Consider the following 19,658-nt stretch of genomic DNA (forward strand, 5'->3'; position numbering starts at 1 on the left):
TTGCCTCTTTTCTGTTTGCAAAATGTCCCTGAACAGCTTGTAACTGACTAATGTTAATGGAAATTTGTGGAATATTTTCAGGGAATTATTCTTCCCAAGCTGTTCAGTGCACATATTCAAACTGTGCGAAGTGCTGGTTAGTTTGGATTGGCTACATGGGATGCTTCTGCTCCCCAGTTGGCTGACTGTTACTCTTAGAGCCAGGTTTTTGGTTCAAATACTCACAGTGGAAGGCTTGGCTACGTGGGAAAGTGGCACCTACGGTGTAAACCAATTTACTTAAACCTGTTCAAACCCCTGTGTGGACGCTGATTGAAGAGGGGTTTTTCCAGTTTAGCTTCAGTTGACTGGGAACAGTTTACACCAAACCAAAATAAGAACATAAGAACGACCATACAGGGTCAGACCAATGGTCTGTCTAGCCCAGTATCCTGTCTTCCAACAGTGGACAATGCCAGGTGCCCCACAGGGAATGAACAGAACAGGTAATCATCAAGTGATCCATTTCCTGTCACCCATTCTCAGCTTCCGGCAAAGAGGCTAGGGACGCCATCCCTGCCCATCCTGTCTAATAGCCATTGATGGACCTATCTTCCATGAATTTATCTAGTTCTTTTCTGAACCCTGTTACAGTTTTTTGGCCTTCACAACATCCTCTGGCAAAGAGTTCCACAGGTTGACTGTGCGATGTGAAGAAATACTTCCTTTTGTTTGTTTTAAACCTGTTGCCCATTAATTTCATTTGGTGACCCCTAGTTCTTGTGTTATGAGAAGGAGAAAATAACACTTCCTTATTTACTTTCTGCACACCAGTCATGATTTTATAGACTTCTATTATATCCCTCCTTAGTCGTCTCTTCTCCAAGATGAAAAGTCCCAGTCTTATTAATCTTTACTCATACGGAAGCTGTTCCATACCCTTAATCATTTTTGTTGCCCTTTTCAGAACCTTTTCCAAGTCCAATATATCTTTTTTGACATGGGGCGACCACATCTCCATGCAGTATTCAAGATGTGGGTGTACCATGGATTTATATAAAGGCAATACGATATTTTCTGTCTTATTATCTATTTCTTTCTTAATGATTCCTTAATGATTTCTGACTGCCGCTGCACATTGAGTGGATGTTTTCAGAGAACTATCCACAATGACTCCCAAGATCTCTTTCTTGAGTGGTAACAGCTAATTTAGACCCCATCATTTTATATGTATAGTTGGGATTATGTTTTCCAATGTGCGTTGCTTTGTATTTATCAATGTTGCCCTTCTTTGACTGAAATAAGAGTTTCCACATGGGTTTGTACCAGTTGTAACTGGATGGCTTAAAAACCATTTTAAGTTAAACTGGTGCAACTTGCCCACATTGACCTGAGAGTTAAAAATTTTGTTTTCTCAAATATTATGTAATAGTTTGCTGTTCCTGCAGCTATTCTTCCAGTAAAGACAATGGCTCAGCACGAAAAATAACTAGATAAAATGAACCTTACCAGGACTGTAGGCTCATCGCAGTAAGGAAACTGCAGAATGTACCTCATCATTGTAAGTGGTGTAACTGTACCACTGTGTGCACTATGGGGGGCGGGGGGGAATAGCTCTGAATTTCAATCCTTTACTATAGATTTAGAAGATTTTTAGATTTTTGATTTGTAGATTTTTGCTGTGCATCTTGTGCTTAGGAGAAGGAGAGGTATTCCCATGGGTTGGGCCCTACCAAATTCACAGCCATGAAAAACGCATCATGGACCGTGAAATCTGGTCTCTTCCCGTGAAATCTCCTGTGTGCTTTTACTCTATACTATACAGATTTCACAGGGGAGACCAGTGTTTCTCAAATTGGGGGTCCTGACCCAAAAGGGAGTTGCGGGGTGGGGTCGCAAGGTTCTTTGGTGTGGAGGCAGGTTGCAGTATTGCCAACCTGACTTCTGCGCTGCCTTCAGAGCTGGGTGGCAGGAGAGCAGCGGCTGTTGGCCGGGCGCCTGGCTCTGAAGGCAGCGCCCCTCCAGCAGCACCACAGAAGGGTGGCAATACCGTCCCGTCCCATCCTTATGTCTGCGCTGCTGCCTTCAGAGCTGGGTGGCCGGAGAGTGGCGGCTGCTGACTGAGGGCCCAGCTCTGCAGGCAGCCATGCAGAAGTAAGGGTGGCAATAGCACACCAGGCCATCCTTACTTCAGTGCTGCTGCTGGCGACGGCTCTGCCTTCAGAGCTGGGCTCCCGGCCAGCAGCCGCCGCTCTCCAGCTGCCCAGCTCTGAAGGCGCAGAAGTAAGGGTAGCAGTACCACAACCTCCCCTACAGTAGCCTTGCAACCACTGGACAACTCCTTTTTGGGTCTGGATCCCTACAATTACAACACCATGATATTTTAGATTTAAATAACTGAAATCATGAAATTTATTCTGTTTAAAATCCTATGACCATGAAATTGACCAAAATGGACCATGAATTTGGTCGGGCCCTACCCATGGGTGAAGTAAAGCAATGTGTGGGGAAGACCAGACTAAAGTAATGTCTGTCTGATCTTATCTGGAATTTACACCACACTCATCATCCTAGGCGCTCAGATACTAATATGGAAGCTACATTACCCAAGAGAGGGTGTGGTCTTCACGACAGAGTTAGGATCCATTGGGAGAGAGGTTTAGAAGAGTCCAGTACTGAATGGTCATGGCAGCTCATTCTCCCCTCCCACGGGAGGAGTGCTTCCATGTCGGGGTTAATGTCCCATGGTGGAGCAGTAGGGGGAACTGTATCTGTCTCCCTTTAGCACAGGGAGTTTCAAACTCTTTTTGCTGTGCCCCCCTTTGAAAATATTTCAGGCTGTGATGACACTGCCCTCCCCCCCCCCCAGTCATAGCAAATTATTGTACATACTTATAGCACTAAATTAAGCACGTAGTCATCCCTGCATCCCAGTCAAAGGCGTTGAAGCCTTTCAAAAAGCGTAAAGTAGGCTTACCGTATTTCAAGTTCCCAAGGAGAGGACGCTGCTGAGGGGATGGGAGAGTTGGGCGGGGGTTTACAGCAATATTGTATTATGCCACCCTTACTTCTGTGCTGCTGCTGGTGGCGGCGCTGCCTTCAGAGTTGGGCAGTCAGCCAGCAACTGCCGCTCTCTGCCTATCTCACAATCCCCCCTACAATAGCCTTGCAACCCCCTTTTGGGTCGGGACCCCCAGTTTGAGAAACGCTGCTTTAGTAACTGTCCCTTTCCCATAACGCAGACCTGTCTCCCAAAGTTCCTTCACCAGCCATCGTGCACTCCACAGAACTGAAGGGGCAGCATCTGGCTTCTGACACGTGGGATGCACAGGCCTGAGTTATGCTCTGAGACTTGAAGGATATTTTTAAAATTCAAGGTGATAAATCTCTCTGGAGCTTGCTTTTCCTGCGTGACACTGTCCTCTTGAGAGGATCTAGTGCTGGAGGCAGGTGAATAATGCCTGGGAAGAAGAGCTAGGTGGGGAAGGCAGACGTCTTCAAAATATGATTGTGGCAAACGGTTATTCAGGCCCCATCTTCCCTGCTGCTTACTGCATCAGAGACGGCTCCCCCATCTGTGGTGCTAAATAAGGAGAGGTCGGTGAATGAAGAGCTCCCAGCTAGACGGGAAAGGTCACAAGCCTCTGTGGCTCCTTTAATAACCACAAGGGGATCCTTCGTCACATGCGGCAACAGCTTGGCCACCGGTAAGTGCTGCAGATGGATGTGAAGGGGGCTGGACAGTGTAACAACCATCAGTGCCTCACAGCTCAGTGAGGTAAGCCAAGGGGGTGATCAGCTGTCATGCTACAGGGCACAAAGTGGTCACCAGCAAGGGACAGGAAGGATTTTTTTCATGCTGTGTGCAGTGATATGAGTGTCCAGGTACCTATAGGTCTCTCCTTCCTCTGAAGGGTCAGGTGTAAGTAGGGTTGGCACCTTCCAAGCCATACCCTGCAGGACAGTAATTATAACCCTGACACTAGGAGTGGTTAGGGTTGGGTTGTTCTTGGAAAGGGTCAGCAGCCACCCACCTTGTAGGGGTCAGTGTGTTTTGGGCTCTGTGTCCCATGGGTCACATTCTCCCATCATCCGGAGCTGTGCTGAGCACAAGAACTGGATGGGGGAAGATGGCTTGAAGCCACCTTTGTGCCTCCCACATTCTTGGCTTTGCAGGGTGGCCTTCCTGGCCCCTGGTGTATATTAAAGAAGCCTCGGACCTGCCCTTGTTTACGTTGGGCCAAAGCAGTCTACTAAGACCCATCCCACATCCCTGAATCACCAGAGCACAGCAGTGCCCAGTCACACCCCCTCACTCAGCATGCCTCTATGCCATGTGCTATAGGGTAGGCAGTGTGGAGCCCTGGGCCCGGTTCTTCCCAGCCCAGGGGGCTCCTTACACCAGGGTATCTGCCAAGACAGATTCTGCTGGGTTTATGGCAGTGTCAAGCTGGGACCTGGTCTTTGCCTCTCTCTGCCCTTGCCCTGCTGCTGCGATCAACTGGGACACTTTTGCTGACAGGCCCTGGATTTCCTGTCAGAGTGTTTGGGGAAGGGCCCTTGCCTCTGGAACTCATTCCGCCTGTGGACAAGCGAAGCCCTGAGCCTGTTGATCTTCAGGGCACGTTACAGGGCCTGTCTGCTTACCCCAGTGCTTTTCTGACAGGGTTGGAGAGGTGTTTGGGGGTTTGTTTGGTTACAGCTTCCAAGAGGCTGGTGGTAAGCACATCGCACCAGCGGGAAAATAAAGAAATCCTTAGCATGCCCGGAGCATGAAGCACTCACCTGCTCAGAGCGCTGTGCAGAGGCAGATTTCATTGGGAGTCAAGGTGTCAGGGAATGTAATTGTGTCCTGTAACACATCTGTGCAACAGTCACCATGGCAGGGCAGCAGCACCATGTCACAATGAAACATCCCAACATTGCATTGCCCCTGCAGATACTATGGGAAACAGGACAGCAGGCAAAGCTGAGCCTTCCCCGGGGAAATCCTGGGTATAGGACCCTTCTGTATAGTCTGAGGCAGACCCTTCCTTGCTGCAGGGCTCTGTGCTTTATTAGCTCCTAAACAGGCTGTTAGGTTGCTTCCATGACTTGCAGAATAGAAACTTCCGGCAAGATTGCTTGGCACAGGAATTACTAGGCCAGACAGAATCTGGGGACACCTGGGTGGTGCAGGACGTAGGCCCCTCTCCAGATGGCTGTTGCCCCCCTGAGAGGAAGAGCTAAAAACAGCACATGGTTGCTCGTGAGCACATAGCACAGCTCCCAAAGGCAGGACGCTGGGCCAGATGGACAATCGTGTGATATAGCGTGGCAGCTCCTACAGCATTTTCCCAATTTGAGATCAGGTCAGCAAGGAGGAAATACCAGGTGGATGCAGTGGGCTGAGTGTCCCATCATGATCCAATAAGTGGAGGGAAAGGTTGCGGGACCCCATGCGTGTGACATCCGAGCCCATTTCTGGCACCAAACTGACACAGGCCATTCTGACTCTGGGGAGGAAAGTGCAGCAGCTCCACAAGCTGGTGTGCTTGCACAGGAAGTCTGGCCTTGCAAGGTTCATTCACATGAGAGAATCTTACTCAGGTGAGTAGCCCCATTGAACATGATGTAAATGCTTGTGTAAGGGTTACTCACATGAGGAAGGCATAGCAGGGGCAGACCCATGATATGCATCTTCTCCCCAGTGACACAGGCAGGGGACCCAGTTGCATTTGCTAAGCGATGTATTGTCTGGGCATTAAATCTTGTCCCATCAGGAGGTTTCCCTCTATCTGAGGAGATGTCCTAGGTTCCCTCTGAGTTCTATACGTGCAGAAGATGAACTTAGCTCATTACTGGCTGGGGTAGGGAGTGCAGGTGCCACCTGAAAGTAGCTAGTACAGACTGAGGGCTCCTCCACAAGGAGAAAGACTATTTCTCTTCTTACCTAAGTGGGCAGCACAGAGGAGAATTCAGCTCAGTCAGAGGAGGCAGAAGCTGCCTTTCCCTGAAAAACTGCTGTTTGTTTGCTGGGACCTGAGGTAAGCTACCCACTTGGCAGACGACGTGATGGAGAAATCCCGCCAGCTGTCCTTTGTCTGGATTTTTAAAAGGGCTGGCTTGTTCCATGAATGCTAAACATGGGAGCTGTGCAAGCTACGGGAACAAGCAGGAGTCAAAGTGAAGGGAGCATAGCTTCCTCTCCTCTTCCTGGCTTGCGGGGAGAACCCAGAGTTACATAGAGGATCAAAAGGTATAAGGGCTATAAATGTTCATGGTCAGGGAATGACCCAATCACTAGCTCCTGGGGTCAGGAAGAAACTTCTGTTGGAAGGTTGTTCCACAGTTGTCCACCAAGGGGTTTCGTGCATCTTCCTCTAAAAGAGCTGGTGCTGGCCACTAGTGGAGACATGATACTGAACTAGATGGACCTTGGGTCTGATCCAGCCTGAAATGAAACAAAAAGGAAGCACAGCAGACTTGAGAGACCTGGAAAGGTGGTGATGGTACTTTATTGCTGCGTAGAAAATCTGGTGGGTTTCATTTAGAAGCTGTGGCCATGACTGAGTAGGAGGAGAGGTTTTGGGAGACCTGGGTTTGGATGGGGGACAAGGACTCTCACATATATTTCTGGGTTCCATATGGAAGCATGGATTGGGGAGGAAGCATGGATGGAGTGCTGGACTGGGATCTAGAAGACCTGAGTTCTGTTCCTAGCTCTGGCCTGCTGGGTGACCTTGCACAAGGTCATGTTGCCTCTCTGTGCCTCAGTTTCCTTATCTGTAATAAAAAAAAAAAAAAAAAAAAAAGTAAAGCACTTTGAGATCCATTGATGAAACAGGCTATATAAGAGCTAGTTATTATTATATCAGGGATGCATTAGCCTGCTTTGAATTTATATCCACAGTGCTGATATTTGGCATGCTTTTCTGTGTTCTGATGGGAAGTGTGTGTGTAAATTTGGGGTCCAGTGGTTTTCTTGAGTTTGTAGCATGCTTATTTATTTTTTTTTAATGAAACATAACCTGTCAATGGCAAGTCACAATGAGCTGTGTGGTGGCTCTGCTTTTTTATTTGGCATAAAATCTGTCCTCTGAAATGTTTTAACATCGTCAAAGATGGGAGGAAGTCACACTGGATATTTCTGGATTTTACAGGGGTAACCCATGCTGGGGCTTTCATTCCTTAACAGCTGTTTTTACACCAGTGCCAGATTCACTGCTGCCCAACTCCTTGGACAGACATTTCCATTAGTGCAGAGCTGGTTGGGAATATTTTGACCAAACTTTTGTTGTTGTTGTTGTTGAAAAATGCCAATTCATCCTAACCGAAACACTTTTGTGGGAAAGGGTTGGCTTTGACGCATTTCTCACCTTGAAACATTTCTGAAGTTTCTAAATTGTTGAAACATCTTATTGCAACTTTTTTTTAAATGAAAAATTTCAGTTTTCCGATTTGAACTGCCTTTTTGTTTCAAAATTTAAGCTAATGATAGCATTAAAAATGTGAGGGGAAAAAATTCAATATCTAACCAAAAAGTTTCAAAAAACGTTGTGACTGACCTGGACCACATTTTGGGCAGGTGGGGATTTTTGGTTCATGAACATTTTCGAAGTTTTTAACTCTTCATCCCAATTTGGGTCAGGAAAAATTTCGGAAATCCTGACAATTTTCACAGGATGTGAAAAATGTTTCCTACCCAGCTCTGGTAAAATGCTCTAAATGGTGATCATTCACACGCAGTTTGCACTGCTGCAAAAGACTGCACAAGGTGCAGGGCAATGGAGAACCAGACTCCCAGTCTTGTCGAGTCAGTACGAATGGGGCTGGGGAAGACCAGTGATATCAGTGTGTGCAGCTGGGCAGGAGTATAGTTTTGCTTGGCTGACTATGTGGTGGCTCAGGGATGTGTGTCCTTCCAGACACAGTTCTTCGTTTGTCCTCATTCATACACCACTGTGTGATGATGAAACCCAGTATGGCAGCCACCAGTACTGCTGAGCTCCCCTTCCTCCTTGGATCTGCTTTAATCACCAATAAAGAGGATTACCAAACCTCATGCTTCAGAACATCAGCTGATTACTTGTGTTATACTAATAAAATAAAAACCAGCAGGATCTTATTAAAGAGGAAAAGGCAAAATACCACATTTATTGTGAATACAGAAAGAACCATAGTAAGCAGTTAGTTATAGTTATAACATTCCATTCAATCTCATATTTATTCACACATTCATTCATACACACACACACACACAGAGGTTCTGCAAGGTTGTTATCATAGTTACCAGCCTTTGACTTGCTCATGCCAAGCCACTGGCCAGGTGGCCTGGACATGAGGAGGGAGCAGGGCCTTGTCAGATGCTCATCTGATGCTCCTGGAAGTTGGTTTGCAGAATCAGACCCCAAAGTTCTCACTTTCTAGGGTCAATTTTTTTAGGAATTTCTTCCTATGCCAGTCTATGGGAATTGCTTCATCATGCTATTGCTGAATCAATCAGCAGATGGCACGTTCCTGACGGCTCCGTGCTGCTAGGTGTTATCTTGTTCTTTGGTTCTCCCATACTTGAGGCTGTTGGGTGGATTCCAGTCTGCCCTCCAGGGGTCCTCTGGTTATTTCCACTTGACGCCGTTGGACACTGGATTCTTAGGCTGGCACCTCCCTGATCATTCAGTTATTATCCACACCAAGCATCCATCCACATACATCCTCTATCTCTATTTTAATCACAATTGTTAATACAACAAAAGGGCGGGGAGTTTCTGGGTGCTGTTTCTGTTGTTACAGAGTATTGCTTTGAGTCTCTCTCTGTGTGAATTGCTTTGAGAACAGACTCTGTCTTAGAATGTACTAACGCAATTAGCAGCTTGCAAGCTTCACACATAGAGGGAGAGAAACAGTACCAAAAACCAAGAGACCTCTTAATTAGTAATACCCAGGAATTTAAACTATGGGGAATCAAACTCATTTGTGATTTTAATACAGAACTTCTTTAATATGATCCAACACTTGCAGGGGTCAGGAAGGAATTTTCTTCAAATGCCATAGCTCCATTAGCTACGTACATTATGGTAGCATTTCATAGAGTTCCCTGAGGTGTTCAGACACCACGGTTATTGATACCGAAGAAGAACCAGATTAGAAGAGATTATTCCTCTGAATATCAGATATTAGCCCCAACTGGGGGCAGGATACTGAGGGCAAGGGTCATGCTGGGCGCTGGTTCTGTGCACAACTCTCCCTGCAATAGCAGAGCAGTTGGATATTTCTGCTAATTGATAATCACTAAAATAGTTAATAATGCTGTTGTCTAAAATGTCATCAGTAGGCTTCAGAATAAACACCACATTGCACTGAATAGGGACATTTCAAGCTGCTGTTACAGGTTGCTTGCCTGCAGACTCTGACAGCAGTGCAGTGAGTTACGCTCCGCTTTCCTGAACAACCATAAGGGGCAGAAGATATTTTCGGTTTTAAATGTAAGCTTAAATTTGGCAGATGCTGAAGGGGGACCCCAGAGAAGTGCAGATGCAGCCAGCCAGTCATTAACCACTCACTCTGCCCTCTGCCTGGGTTTGGTGGAACAATGAACTGATTTAGTAGAGCAAATCCTCTGTGTTCCTATGGGATAGAGGTGGGGAAACTGCTGGTTTCTCCTTGTTTCATTCAGGCCTGTGTCCTGGAGTAGGATGTTCCTGCTGCCCTTTGTGATGCTGTGCTGAGGTTAAAACCGATTAGCCAGGATGGTTTTGCACTACTGCTGTCTCTCATCCCAAAGCAATGGAATACTGTCATACTGTGCCTGTTTACCTTACAGAGGACTCAGATAAGAGGGGACATAATAAAAGTATATCAACTGATGAATGGTAAAGAGGAGGGAGATTGAGGACTTCTCTTCCCCCATCTCCTAGAACAAAGGGGACAGGCAATGCAACTGAAAGGTGACCAATAACTGAAAAGGGAACTACTGTTTCCACATAATTAGCCTGTGGAACTCACTGCTACAATATATCATTTTGCCCAGTAGCCTAGCAGCTCTCAGAAAAACAACTGGGCGTTTAGAGAGAGAACAAAACTATCTAGAGTTAATATAGGAAGTATTTAAACAAATAAACTTGAATTTTAGAAGGGATATAAACCCTCTTGTTTCAGGGCATAAGCCAGCCTCTGTTGGGGGTCAGTAAAACATTCTTCCTGGGGTAGGTCTGGGCTCTCCCCTCTTGGAGGCAGGATACTGGACTAGGTGGCCTATTGGTCCTATCCAGTCTGGCAGTGCCTGTCCCTACTGTCTTCTCCTACATTATTGTTGAAGGATTGTTAGCAAGGGGTCAGTTTGGCATGGAGGTTCGGGCAGACCCTGTTTCCTTGCTGGTGAGATGTTACTGCTTCTGCAGAACTACTGGATTCAGTCATGCTGGTCCTTTATTATTAATTACACTTGTTGTTCTTCTGCTGCATCAAAGTCTTATCAGAGGAGAGGCAGCTTAAGACGCTGGGAAAGGCGTATGATTGTTAATATCCAGCGTTGCATGCATTTTATTCCCTTCTTCCATTTCATGGTGGCTGACTGACTGCATTACAGCTGAAATTAGGCCTTTTTTTAAACAAAATTGGGTTCTTTAATCTGAGTACTGCTAACTTGTTGAGCTGATGGTTTGCTGCCTGAGAATTGAAGGCAGTCTAAGACCAGCTCTAGTCTAAGACCAGCCCATCTGGGCACCATACAGCCCGAGGCCCCAGTCCAGAGCTCACCTCTGGACCAGGGATAGTGGTATTTGGTCTGCGGTGGGAGCTCTGAATGAAAGGGGTGAGCCCAGGGCTCTCGGGGAACTGCGGCACCATTCTCAGCAGGAAGGAGGCTCTGAAGATGGCTCATAATAAGAATGATGATTAATAGGGGTCTGCCCGTCTCTAAGGCCCTTCGTTCAGGGCTCTTCAAGTGCATTACGGACATGGAGAGATTAACCCTCGCAGCATGCCGGTGCGGGAGGTCACATTTATTCCCATTGTACAGCTGGGGAACCGGAAGCTCAGTGAGCGATCTGAGATCCCGCAGGATGTCCGTGCAAAGCCAGGCAGAGTCCCCAGGTGGCCTCCCTCCTGGTCGGAGAGCCATGAGAACACGCTCTTTCTGGAATGGCAAGGAGGTACAGGAACAATCCTTATCTAGGCCATGCTGCAACCTGGAATCATTCCCTGCTTACGGATAGTTGTGTTACAGGACAAGCTTTCCCTGCCCAGTGGCCTGGTGCAGGGGTGCTGAATTCCAGCAGGCCCAGAGGCCAGCGGGTATTGGATCATGGAGGAAGCTAGGGGAACACCCAGGAGAGGGATCCAGACTGTCATAGGGGGCCAGCTATTGGACTGGCTGTCGCCCCCCAGTGGTGGTAAAATGCTGAGAAGCTGCTGAGCCAGTCCTTCCACTCAGGTGATGCCAGCCAGTCCCTGTCCCCTGTGAACCTCCAGGGCTGAGGCTGGCGCTGGACTGGGCGCCCCATCCAGGCGATTAGCAGTCTTGGATTTATAGCACCGGGGATTAGCATCTTAATGGATTTTACTGCAGCTCACATCTGCTGATAAAGGAGACATGTGGTTCTAGCAGAGCGGGGGGATCCCAACGTTCATTTCTCATGTTTGTGGCAGGGACTGAGGTGTATTTTATCAGCACCACAGCTGTGCAAATCCCAGCTCGACTGCCAAAGCAAAACAGAAAGAGGAGTTTTCTCATTATATTCCACCAGCTTAGAGAAAGTAAAGGTGCCCCCGTGCCTTTCCCTGCAGTTACGTCAAACAGCAGCCTGCGAGGAGCAGCGCACGGGGATAATGCACAAGGGGATGGTCCTGTGCTCAAAGCACAGTACTGGCAGCAAGGACTCCTGGGTCCTGTTGCTGGCTCTGCCATTGACTTGCTGTGTGAGCTAGGCGCTCGGTCTCTCTGTGCCACGGTTTTGTTATCTGCAAAATGGGGACCTAACAGGCTAAACTCAGCCATGCTCCTTAAGGGCTTTGGTATCTTGGGGGTTGTATATTGCCGCCCAGCTGAGCACTGTGTCTGTCAGTCTCAGATGGCAGAGAGCTAGAGTGGGATTCATATGGTGGAGTGTAGAGTTGTCCGGGGGGGGGGGGGGGGGGAGGAGGGCTCAGGCTACAGAAGCTTTCAGACATGCTGGCTAGGCTGGTAAATACAGTCCTCCCCCTGCCCCGGCCACACACACACACACCGCCCGACAGCAGGAGTTTCTGTTGAGTCAGGCTGAGCGGGAGCTGCTGTGATGCTTTCAGTGAGCATTTCACCTTCCCATGTTTTGCTTTCGAATTGTCTTGCTTTTAAAATTGCTTGATTCTGCTTTAAATGCTCATGAGAGTAGCAAAGCTGATAACAAGCTACTGTAGAGGCAGGCACAGAGCTACCATAGAGCAAGCGGCTGTGCAAGAGTTCCCTCCACAGCTCTGTCACTGTACTGCAAATCTGACCTGCAGCCCCTTCTGCTACTCTGTCCCACACCTGAGCCCTCCCACAGCTCTGTCAGTGCCCCTCAGGTCGGACCTGCAACCCACTGTTATTCCAGTCCTTGAACTCCACAGCTCTGTCAACGCCCCTCAGGCCTGACCTGCTGTATCATTATCGTTCACCTGAGGGATGAAAAGCTAATGATTTGAAGCAATAATACCATGCCCAGCCCAGCCATGCCCACCCCTTTCCCCCTGCCTGGCATGTTCCATATTGCTGCAAACCAGCTCAGCTGCTAGGAGCATGAAAGTATGGCAGACCCGGTTTGTGGAGTGACAGCTGGCTCATGCCAACGACCCTGCAGCTCTAGCCATATATTCAGCTCCTATATAGCCCGCCCTCTTTGGAATAGCTGCACACGAACAATGGGTATGCTGGCTTCTGGGCTTTTCCCAATAAAATCGGGGTGTGCTTCTTCAAGCAGCTGTTAGGTATGGAGACTATTTTATATGGGAGCCGTATTCAAGCCTAACGACTTCAGAGTAGTTACAGCTCCAGTGAATTTGGCCTATTTAGTCCAATCAGTGCTCTAGGGTGAGGAATGGCGCTCTCCCCGCTCCCAAGCCCCGGCCTTTTTTCATTTTTTCTTTCTTTCCCTCTTTCTAAGGCTTCAGAACTCCACCGGGAAGGCAGGAGAACTGATAGCAAAGTTGCAGAACACCCTCCCTTCTCTCTCCCTCCTCCCGGATGCTCTGCCTAGGAGAGTGCTGAGCATGTCACAGAGAGCTCACCCGCACATATGCACGACGGCTCCATTTGCAGGGAAGGCCATGACCCATCCTCTGCTCAACAGTTTTCTTTATATGTTCTTATTTTTATCATGTGTGTCACTGTGTCCTACCAGGTTTCAGAGCAGCAGCCGTGTTAGTGTAACCGCAAAAAGAACAGGAGTCCTTGTGGCACCTTAGAGACTAACACATTTATTTGAGCATAAGAGGTGGGACTGAAGGGGCAGTGAGCCCTGGAATGGTTTGAAATCAATCAGTGGAAAAGGTTGAAAATCACTGATGTGGACAATAGCAACAAATTGCAATTGCAGCACCTATGCAGCATGATTGCTATTAACATAGTATCATAGACATAACATATAGCAGCTAATTGGTGTACACTTGGGTTTGCTATATACCGAGGTATCCACAGATATGGGCTGTAGGTGTTGGGGATCTAAAAGACCTACTAGCTCCCATCAGGACAGAGGCTTCTGGCCAAAGGGCTGGGGGTCAGAGCTTTCTCAGCAAAGGGCAGCCAGCTGGTCAACATGCTACTACTGAAGATCAGAATGAGCCGGAGTTGAGTCATTGTCTCATTCAGGGGATCCTAACTTAATCACGGAGACGCAGTGTAGCTCAGCAGCATTGCGCATGGAAGAGAACTACTGTGATGAATCCCATCTGAGGAGGCAGTGTCAAACGAAGAGCTCAGTTCTGGTTTCAGCCATGCTGTGCTGTCACCCTTAATTTTGTATCTGGTGTTGAAATATCACAGTGCTGGAGGCCATTGGAAATGCAGATGGATTGGAGTCGATAGAGAACGGAACACATGCTAAACTTCTGAGAGAGAACAATTGACTTGTAGCCGAAAGGCCAGGAAGAATCTAGCAGATTAAATAGTCTGGACGGTAACACTCAATCAACAGCACAGAAGCAACACTCACCTTCAGACACTTGGAAACTATTTACCAAGGGTTGTGGTGGATTCTCCATCACTGACAATTATTAAATCAAGACTGGATGTTTTTCTAGATCTGCTCTGGGAATTATTGTGGGGTTGTTCTCTGGCCTGTGTTATACAGGAGGTCAGACTAGATGGTCACAGTGGTCCCTTCTGGCCTTGGACCATCCTCTGTCTCCAGTACAATTGTGCACTGAAGTCACCTTTTCATAGCAAGACACTCTAGCAATCAAGACACCAATGAGATTGTTATCCTTTGCATTAGTGGTCTGGGAAGAATATAGGTGTCATCACGTATTTGTTTTGTATTGTGGCATTCGCTTCAGGGGGCAGGGCATTGAAAGTATGGCAGAAGGTGCAAACCATAGGGGATTAGGTCATGACACAGAATGGGACAGATGATGCAGAAATCAGTGCCCCAGGTCACATGGTGTGCAAAGGTCTGACTCCAGTGGGGTTAAGGTGGAAGGAGGGTGATGTGACTATCAGACCCCCTGTCATAAATATAAAGGGAAGGGTAACAACCTTTTTGTATGCAGTAACATCAAATCCCTCCTGGCCAGAGGTACAGAATCACTTACCTGTAAGGGGTTAATCAGTTCAATTAACCTAGTTGGCACCTGACCAGAAGGACCAACGGGGAAAGAAGATACTTTCAAATCTGGGTTGCGGCGGGGAAGGTTTTGTTTGTGCTCTTTGTTTTGTTCTCTCTCAGGACAAAGAGAGAGACTAAGCAGGTAACCCAGCTCCTACTGAAATGATACATCTAAACTTACAAAAATTGTAAGTAATAGCAAGGAAATGTGTTAGGTTATCTTTTGTTTTAGCTTGTGAATTTTCCCTATGCTGAGAGGGAGGTTTATTCATGTTTTTGTAACTTTGAAGTTGAGCCTAGAGGGGAATCCTCTGTGTTTTTAAATCTTTTTCTTACCCTGTAAAATACCTTCCATCTTGATTTTACAGAGGTGCTTCTTTTACTTTTTTCTTTATCATAAAGTTCTTCTTTTAAGAACCTGATTGATTTTAGTGTCCTCAACATAAAGGGTCTGGTCTGTACTTTTATTAAAGGCAATTGGTTGGTATATTATTCTCAAGCCTCCCCAGGAAAGGGGGTGAAGGGACTTGGGGGGATATTTTGGGGAAGTGGGAACTCCAAGCGATCCTTTTCCTGAACCTTTATCCAAAGCACTTGGTGGTGGCAGCAGTACCATCCAAGGACAAGGGAAGGATTTGTGCCTTGAGGAAGTTTTTAACCTAAGCTGGTAGAAATAAACTTAGGGGGTCTTTCATGCGGGTCCCCACATCTGTACGCCAGAGTTCAGAGTGGGGAGGGAACCCTGGCACCCACTTACATCACAGATCCATTCCTTGTGCATCTCTGAGTCCTTGTTGCTGACTGTGCAGACAAGGACAAGCACTGGCTCCCAGGAGCGCTGCAGAGCCTGTACAGCTCTGAAAGTTGGGGCTGGATGCCTCAGGTATCATCAACCAAATTGTCAGCTAAATTCCAGCAGCAGAATCCTAATTTCTGATGGTGATGTAGGAGGCAGGCAGAACAGAGCTGGCTGTTCAGATCCCAGGGAGGGTTGGCGGCGATTGCAGTTTGGGGGGCGGAAAACAAAACGTTTGGATGCATAAACTCAGCAAAGCTGAGCGGGACACCAAGAAGAAAGGAGGCACTGCACTTCCAGCAGGCCTTCCCAGGTTCAAATCCCAACCTTGATCCCCCTTGTTTCCTGGCTGGGGGCACCTAAGACGTGAAGCACACTCCCTCAGGAGGGAAGGCTCGGCCCCCGTGGGGTTGAACTACGTCAGAGCTGCACTCCTGCAAGCAGCATGGCTCCTCTGCCTAGTGGAATGAGGCTGGTGGAGAATAAGCCTGGTTGAGGGAGGTCAGTATAACGACTTGGTGCCCTGTGGCCTTTTGGCTCCCAGCCCCCTGCCCTGTGTTTGTGTTTGGGATACAGCTCTGTTACATGCCCTGTTTCCCTCTCCAGTCATGTGATGCAGGAGGAGAGCTGTGATGATATGGAATGTGGTCAGCTGCCTTCAGACGCTCTCCGACAGGTGAAAATCCAGCGTGACCCCCTCTACGGCTTTGGTTTCGTGGCCGGCAGCGAGAGGCCAGTGGTGGTGCGCTCGGTAACAGCAGGTAGGCACAGGCTATGTGCTTGGCTCACAGCCACCTGAGGGAAAGGGACTGTCCAGAGTGGAGCAGCTCAGACAAGTGGGAAGCAAGGAACGGGCAAAGGAGTGGGAGCTGCTTGGCTGGCATGATACTGCCATGCTGCCTGGGGTATGGGCGCTGCAGGCTGGGAGCTGGGAGCTCGCACCCTGAGGCAGACACTGGAGTGCTGGGTGGGATGGGTGTGAGTGTTGTTGTCTTCTTGCCTGTTGCTGACAATGGGGTAGAGGCTGGGGGGAATTGACTGTTGAAGGCAGGGGCCTTCAGAGACACAGTCTGCGACGGACAGGATTGTGTCTGAGAGATCTTGGAAGTACAGCAGCCACGTCCACTCCATGTCCTGCGCCCCACTGTGCCTTGCCCATGGTGGAGAGGGGGCAGTGGGAGGAAGGGGGCCTCATGCTGCCTGTCAGCAGCCACAGGGTCCACGGTAGCCAGGACCTGTGCAAGCCAGCCACAGCCCATGCTGGCTAACAGGGCGATCGAGAGGCTTTGAGCTGAGTGAGGAGGAGTAACGGAGAGCATCCACTGAGGGGAAAGAGCAGAACCTAGGAGGGGAGCACAAGAGGAAGGCAGAGAGCAGCCGGGGACATGGGGGGCACACAACATGCCACTTGTAAATGGGCACCAGCAGCACCATGATTACCTGCCCCTTGTCCAGACCCAGGGGCATTTTCTCCTCCAGGGCCCCTTCCAAAAGAGTCTCTGCTGCTGCTGCTGAGTCAGGAGTTGCAAAGTCCCCTGCCATGCCCTACAGAAGCGTCTGGGCAGACTGCCATGGTGTGCAGCAGGGTTGCTGCCATTGCGAAGGGTTCTGGGGTAGGCTGGTGAAGGAAAGTGGCTACAGTAGAGCTGCAAGCAGGAACACTGGATGGGCTACACCGAGTGGGTTGGTGGAGGAAGGGAGGAAGAAGTAACTGGGGAAGACAGATCCCGTCTTTCTGGGGCACCAGTAGACAAGTAGCCAGTTCCTCTGGCTGGGTTTCAGCCCAGCCTGTGACCGGGCCTCTGGCCTTCCCAACCCAGTTCTTTGAGAAGCTGGAACTGGCCCCTCTATGTGGCACTGGTTTCTCATTGAACAGCAGGAGCAGGCCGCATAGAAGGGTTATTAGGTGAGCCACTGCCATTCATCCCAGTGGGAGCTGTGTGTGGGCCAGCTGAGCTGGGAACAGAGCCCCTTCACTGGGCTCTGAGAATGGCGGGGCCTGAGGCCTGCTCCTTTCATTCCGGGCAGCACAGAGCCCCATTCACCTGCTCACTTCCCACCCCCACACCCCTCCCACAGGCTGAAACAGGGAATGCTGCGTGCTGCAGGCAGGGGCTCTAACACCTACTCTCCTCTCCATGGCAGGAGGCCCCTCTGAGGATAAACTCTTGGCAGGAGACCAGATTGTGGCCATAAATGATGAGGATGTGAGTGAAGCCTCCAGAGAGAGATTCATTGACCTGGTCAGGTAACAGACTTCTCCCCTACCTCATACTGGGTGCCGGGGAAAGGGCGGGCAGAAAGGGATATTAGCACTTATGTCTCTCAAAGGGCTGGAGGGGGTGATCCCAGAACCGCTAGCCAAGAGACCTGATAACTGGCAGTATTTGGGCACCGCTGCAATGGAATATGCATGGCTGCGGCCTCGGGAGCCACGTTCAGGTACTGCAGTGATCAAATTGGCCCTGCTGGAGTCAGCCCTGGCTCTGCACTGCTGTGAGGAAGCTCACCCTGCCAGAGTCTGAGTTAGCATGGGCAGGGCAATGCTGTGGGGAAGCTCACCCCGCTAAAGGCTGGCACTGACAGGAAGTTTCTTTGATTAACCTTCATCCACACCACACGCTCGTCCACCTGAGTCATAACCCTTTCTGGCACCCGTCCAGCTCTGAGGGCTACGGAGCCACAGGAGTTTTATATAGATCAGAACACAAGTGAGACTCAGTCCCCGCTGTGCATGAAGCTCACCCAGGGACCCCTCTCAGGAGTGGCCTGAGACCTGGAATGGGTCCCTGCATGCTCTGTGGAGAAGACCAAGACTGGAATATGAAAGGCAGAGAGCTGAAGGAGAGATGTGATTCAGGCTGGGGTGAGGGAGGGGAACTTGGCCCCTTCACCCTATCCCATTTCCCCACCAGCTTGCCTGTCCTCTCGGCTCTGGTGTCACAGCTGGGAAAGGACACAGGTGCTAAGAGGAGGCTCTTTATTTCAGCACTCCCTCTCTGGTTTGGGGGATCCCCAGTAATTCTCACTCATTTGAGCCCTGCCCAAACCCCGGAGCCACGCCTCAGACAATTATCCACCTGGGCTGTGTGTGATTGATTAGAGCAAGTCATGCTGGGCTCTGGAATAGCTGTGATTCTCTAGTTAACACAGTCTATTCAATAATATCTCTATAGCAGAGTAAGAAACTACAGAGATCCAAACATCCCCAGCTGGCAGAGACGTTTGCAGCAGCTGTATGAGGCACTGCCAGCACACTTATTACGTGACGCATAAAGCTGCTCTAGGAGACCGAGACAATCTGAGCTGCTGGCTGGGGAGAGAGTTTGCTGTCTGAACTCTCAGCCAGGCTCTTCCAAGTGGTGTTTTCATCTCATCGTTTCCGTATGCATCCTATGTCCTGGGGCTGAGAGCAAACCTGTCCATTAACCTTCCCTCCTGTCCTTTCTCTTGTAGGAGTTCCAAGGACTTCATCATCCTGACTGTGCTGCAGACTCACCAGGTGAGATCCGGGAGCCCCATGCTCTTACAACATAGGGGCCTCCAGCTCTGACAGGGAAGACACAGAATGCTTCAGGGCCAGGGAGGTCTGAAATCCAGGCCTATCCAGATGCCCGTTGAACTAGGAGGTGACCTAGACAACACACAGCTGCTCTGTCTAGGTCACGCCGAGGCTTCTGAGAGAGAAGCGCTGTTTGTGGGGATACAGTGAGCACACAGGGTAAGAGCATTAGCGTTTCTCGTTTGGAGACTTTATTCCGTGTTCTGTGATGGCCCCAGATGAACACGCTCAGCCTTGTTCTCAACAAACGTTTGTCTAAATCCAAGAAGTTCATCATCCAGTCTGGTCAGAGCAGCAGGATGTGCACGATAGAGACCCAGGAGAGGATACCAAGGGGTACTGCCAGCCAGAATGAATTGGCTGAGCGTGGGGAGCCCAGAACTGGCACAGCGAGGGTGGGCTCTGCAGGTCAGGATTGAGGGGCATTGGCTGGGCTGTAGGAGCCCAGGACTGGCACAGTGGGGGTGGGTAATGCAGGTCAGGATTGAGGGGCATTGCACAACCCTCTGGGGAAGCTTATCCAACCCTGCTCACCCTCACCATTCCCGGCTTTCAGCAC

At 49.2% G+C, this 19,658-nt stretch overlaps 1 protein-coding gene across 1 annotated transcript in view; it reads left to right on the forward strand.

Annotated features, from left to right (window-relative positions):
- FRMPD3 (FERM and PDZ domain containing 3) overlaps nt 1-19,658 on the forward strand; it is a 146,088-nt gene that overhangs the window by 81,700 nt on the left and 44,730 nt on the right. Inside the window, exons 3-5 of the mRNA XM_037909522.2 lie at nt 16,144-16,298; nt 17,683-17,785; nt 18,994-19,039. Coding sequence (XP_037765450.1) covers nt 16,151-16,298; nt 17,683-17,785; nt 18,994-19,039 — 297 coding nt within the window. The 5' untranslated portion in view covers nt 16,144-16,150. The remainder of the gene's footprint in view (nt 1-16,143; nt 16,299-17,682; nt 17,786-18,993; nt 19,040-19,658) is intronic.

The sequence above is a fragment of the Chelonia mydas genome, chromosome 9 (assembly GCF_015237465.2).
Source record: "Chelonia mydas isolate rCheMyd1 chromosome 9, rCheMyd1.pri.v2, whole genome shotgun sequence".
NCBI classification, from domain to species: Eukaryota; Metazoa; Chordata; order Testudines; family Cheloniidae; genus Chelonia; species Chelonia mydas.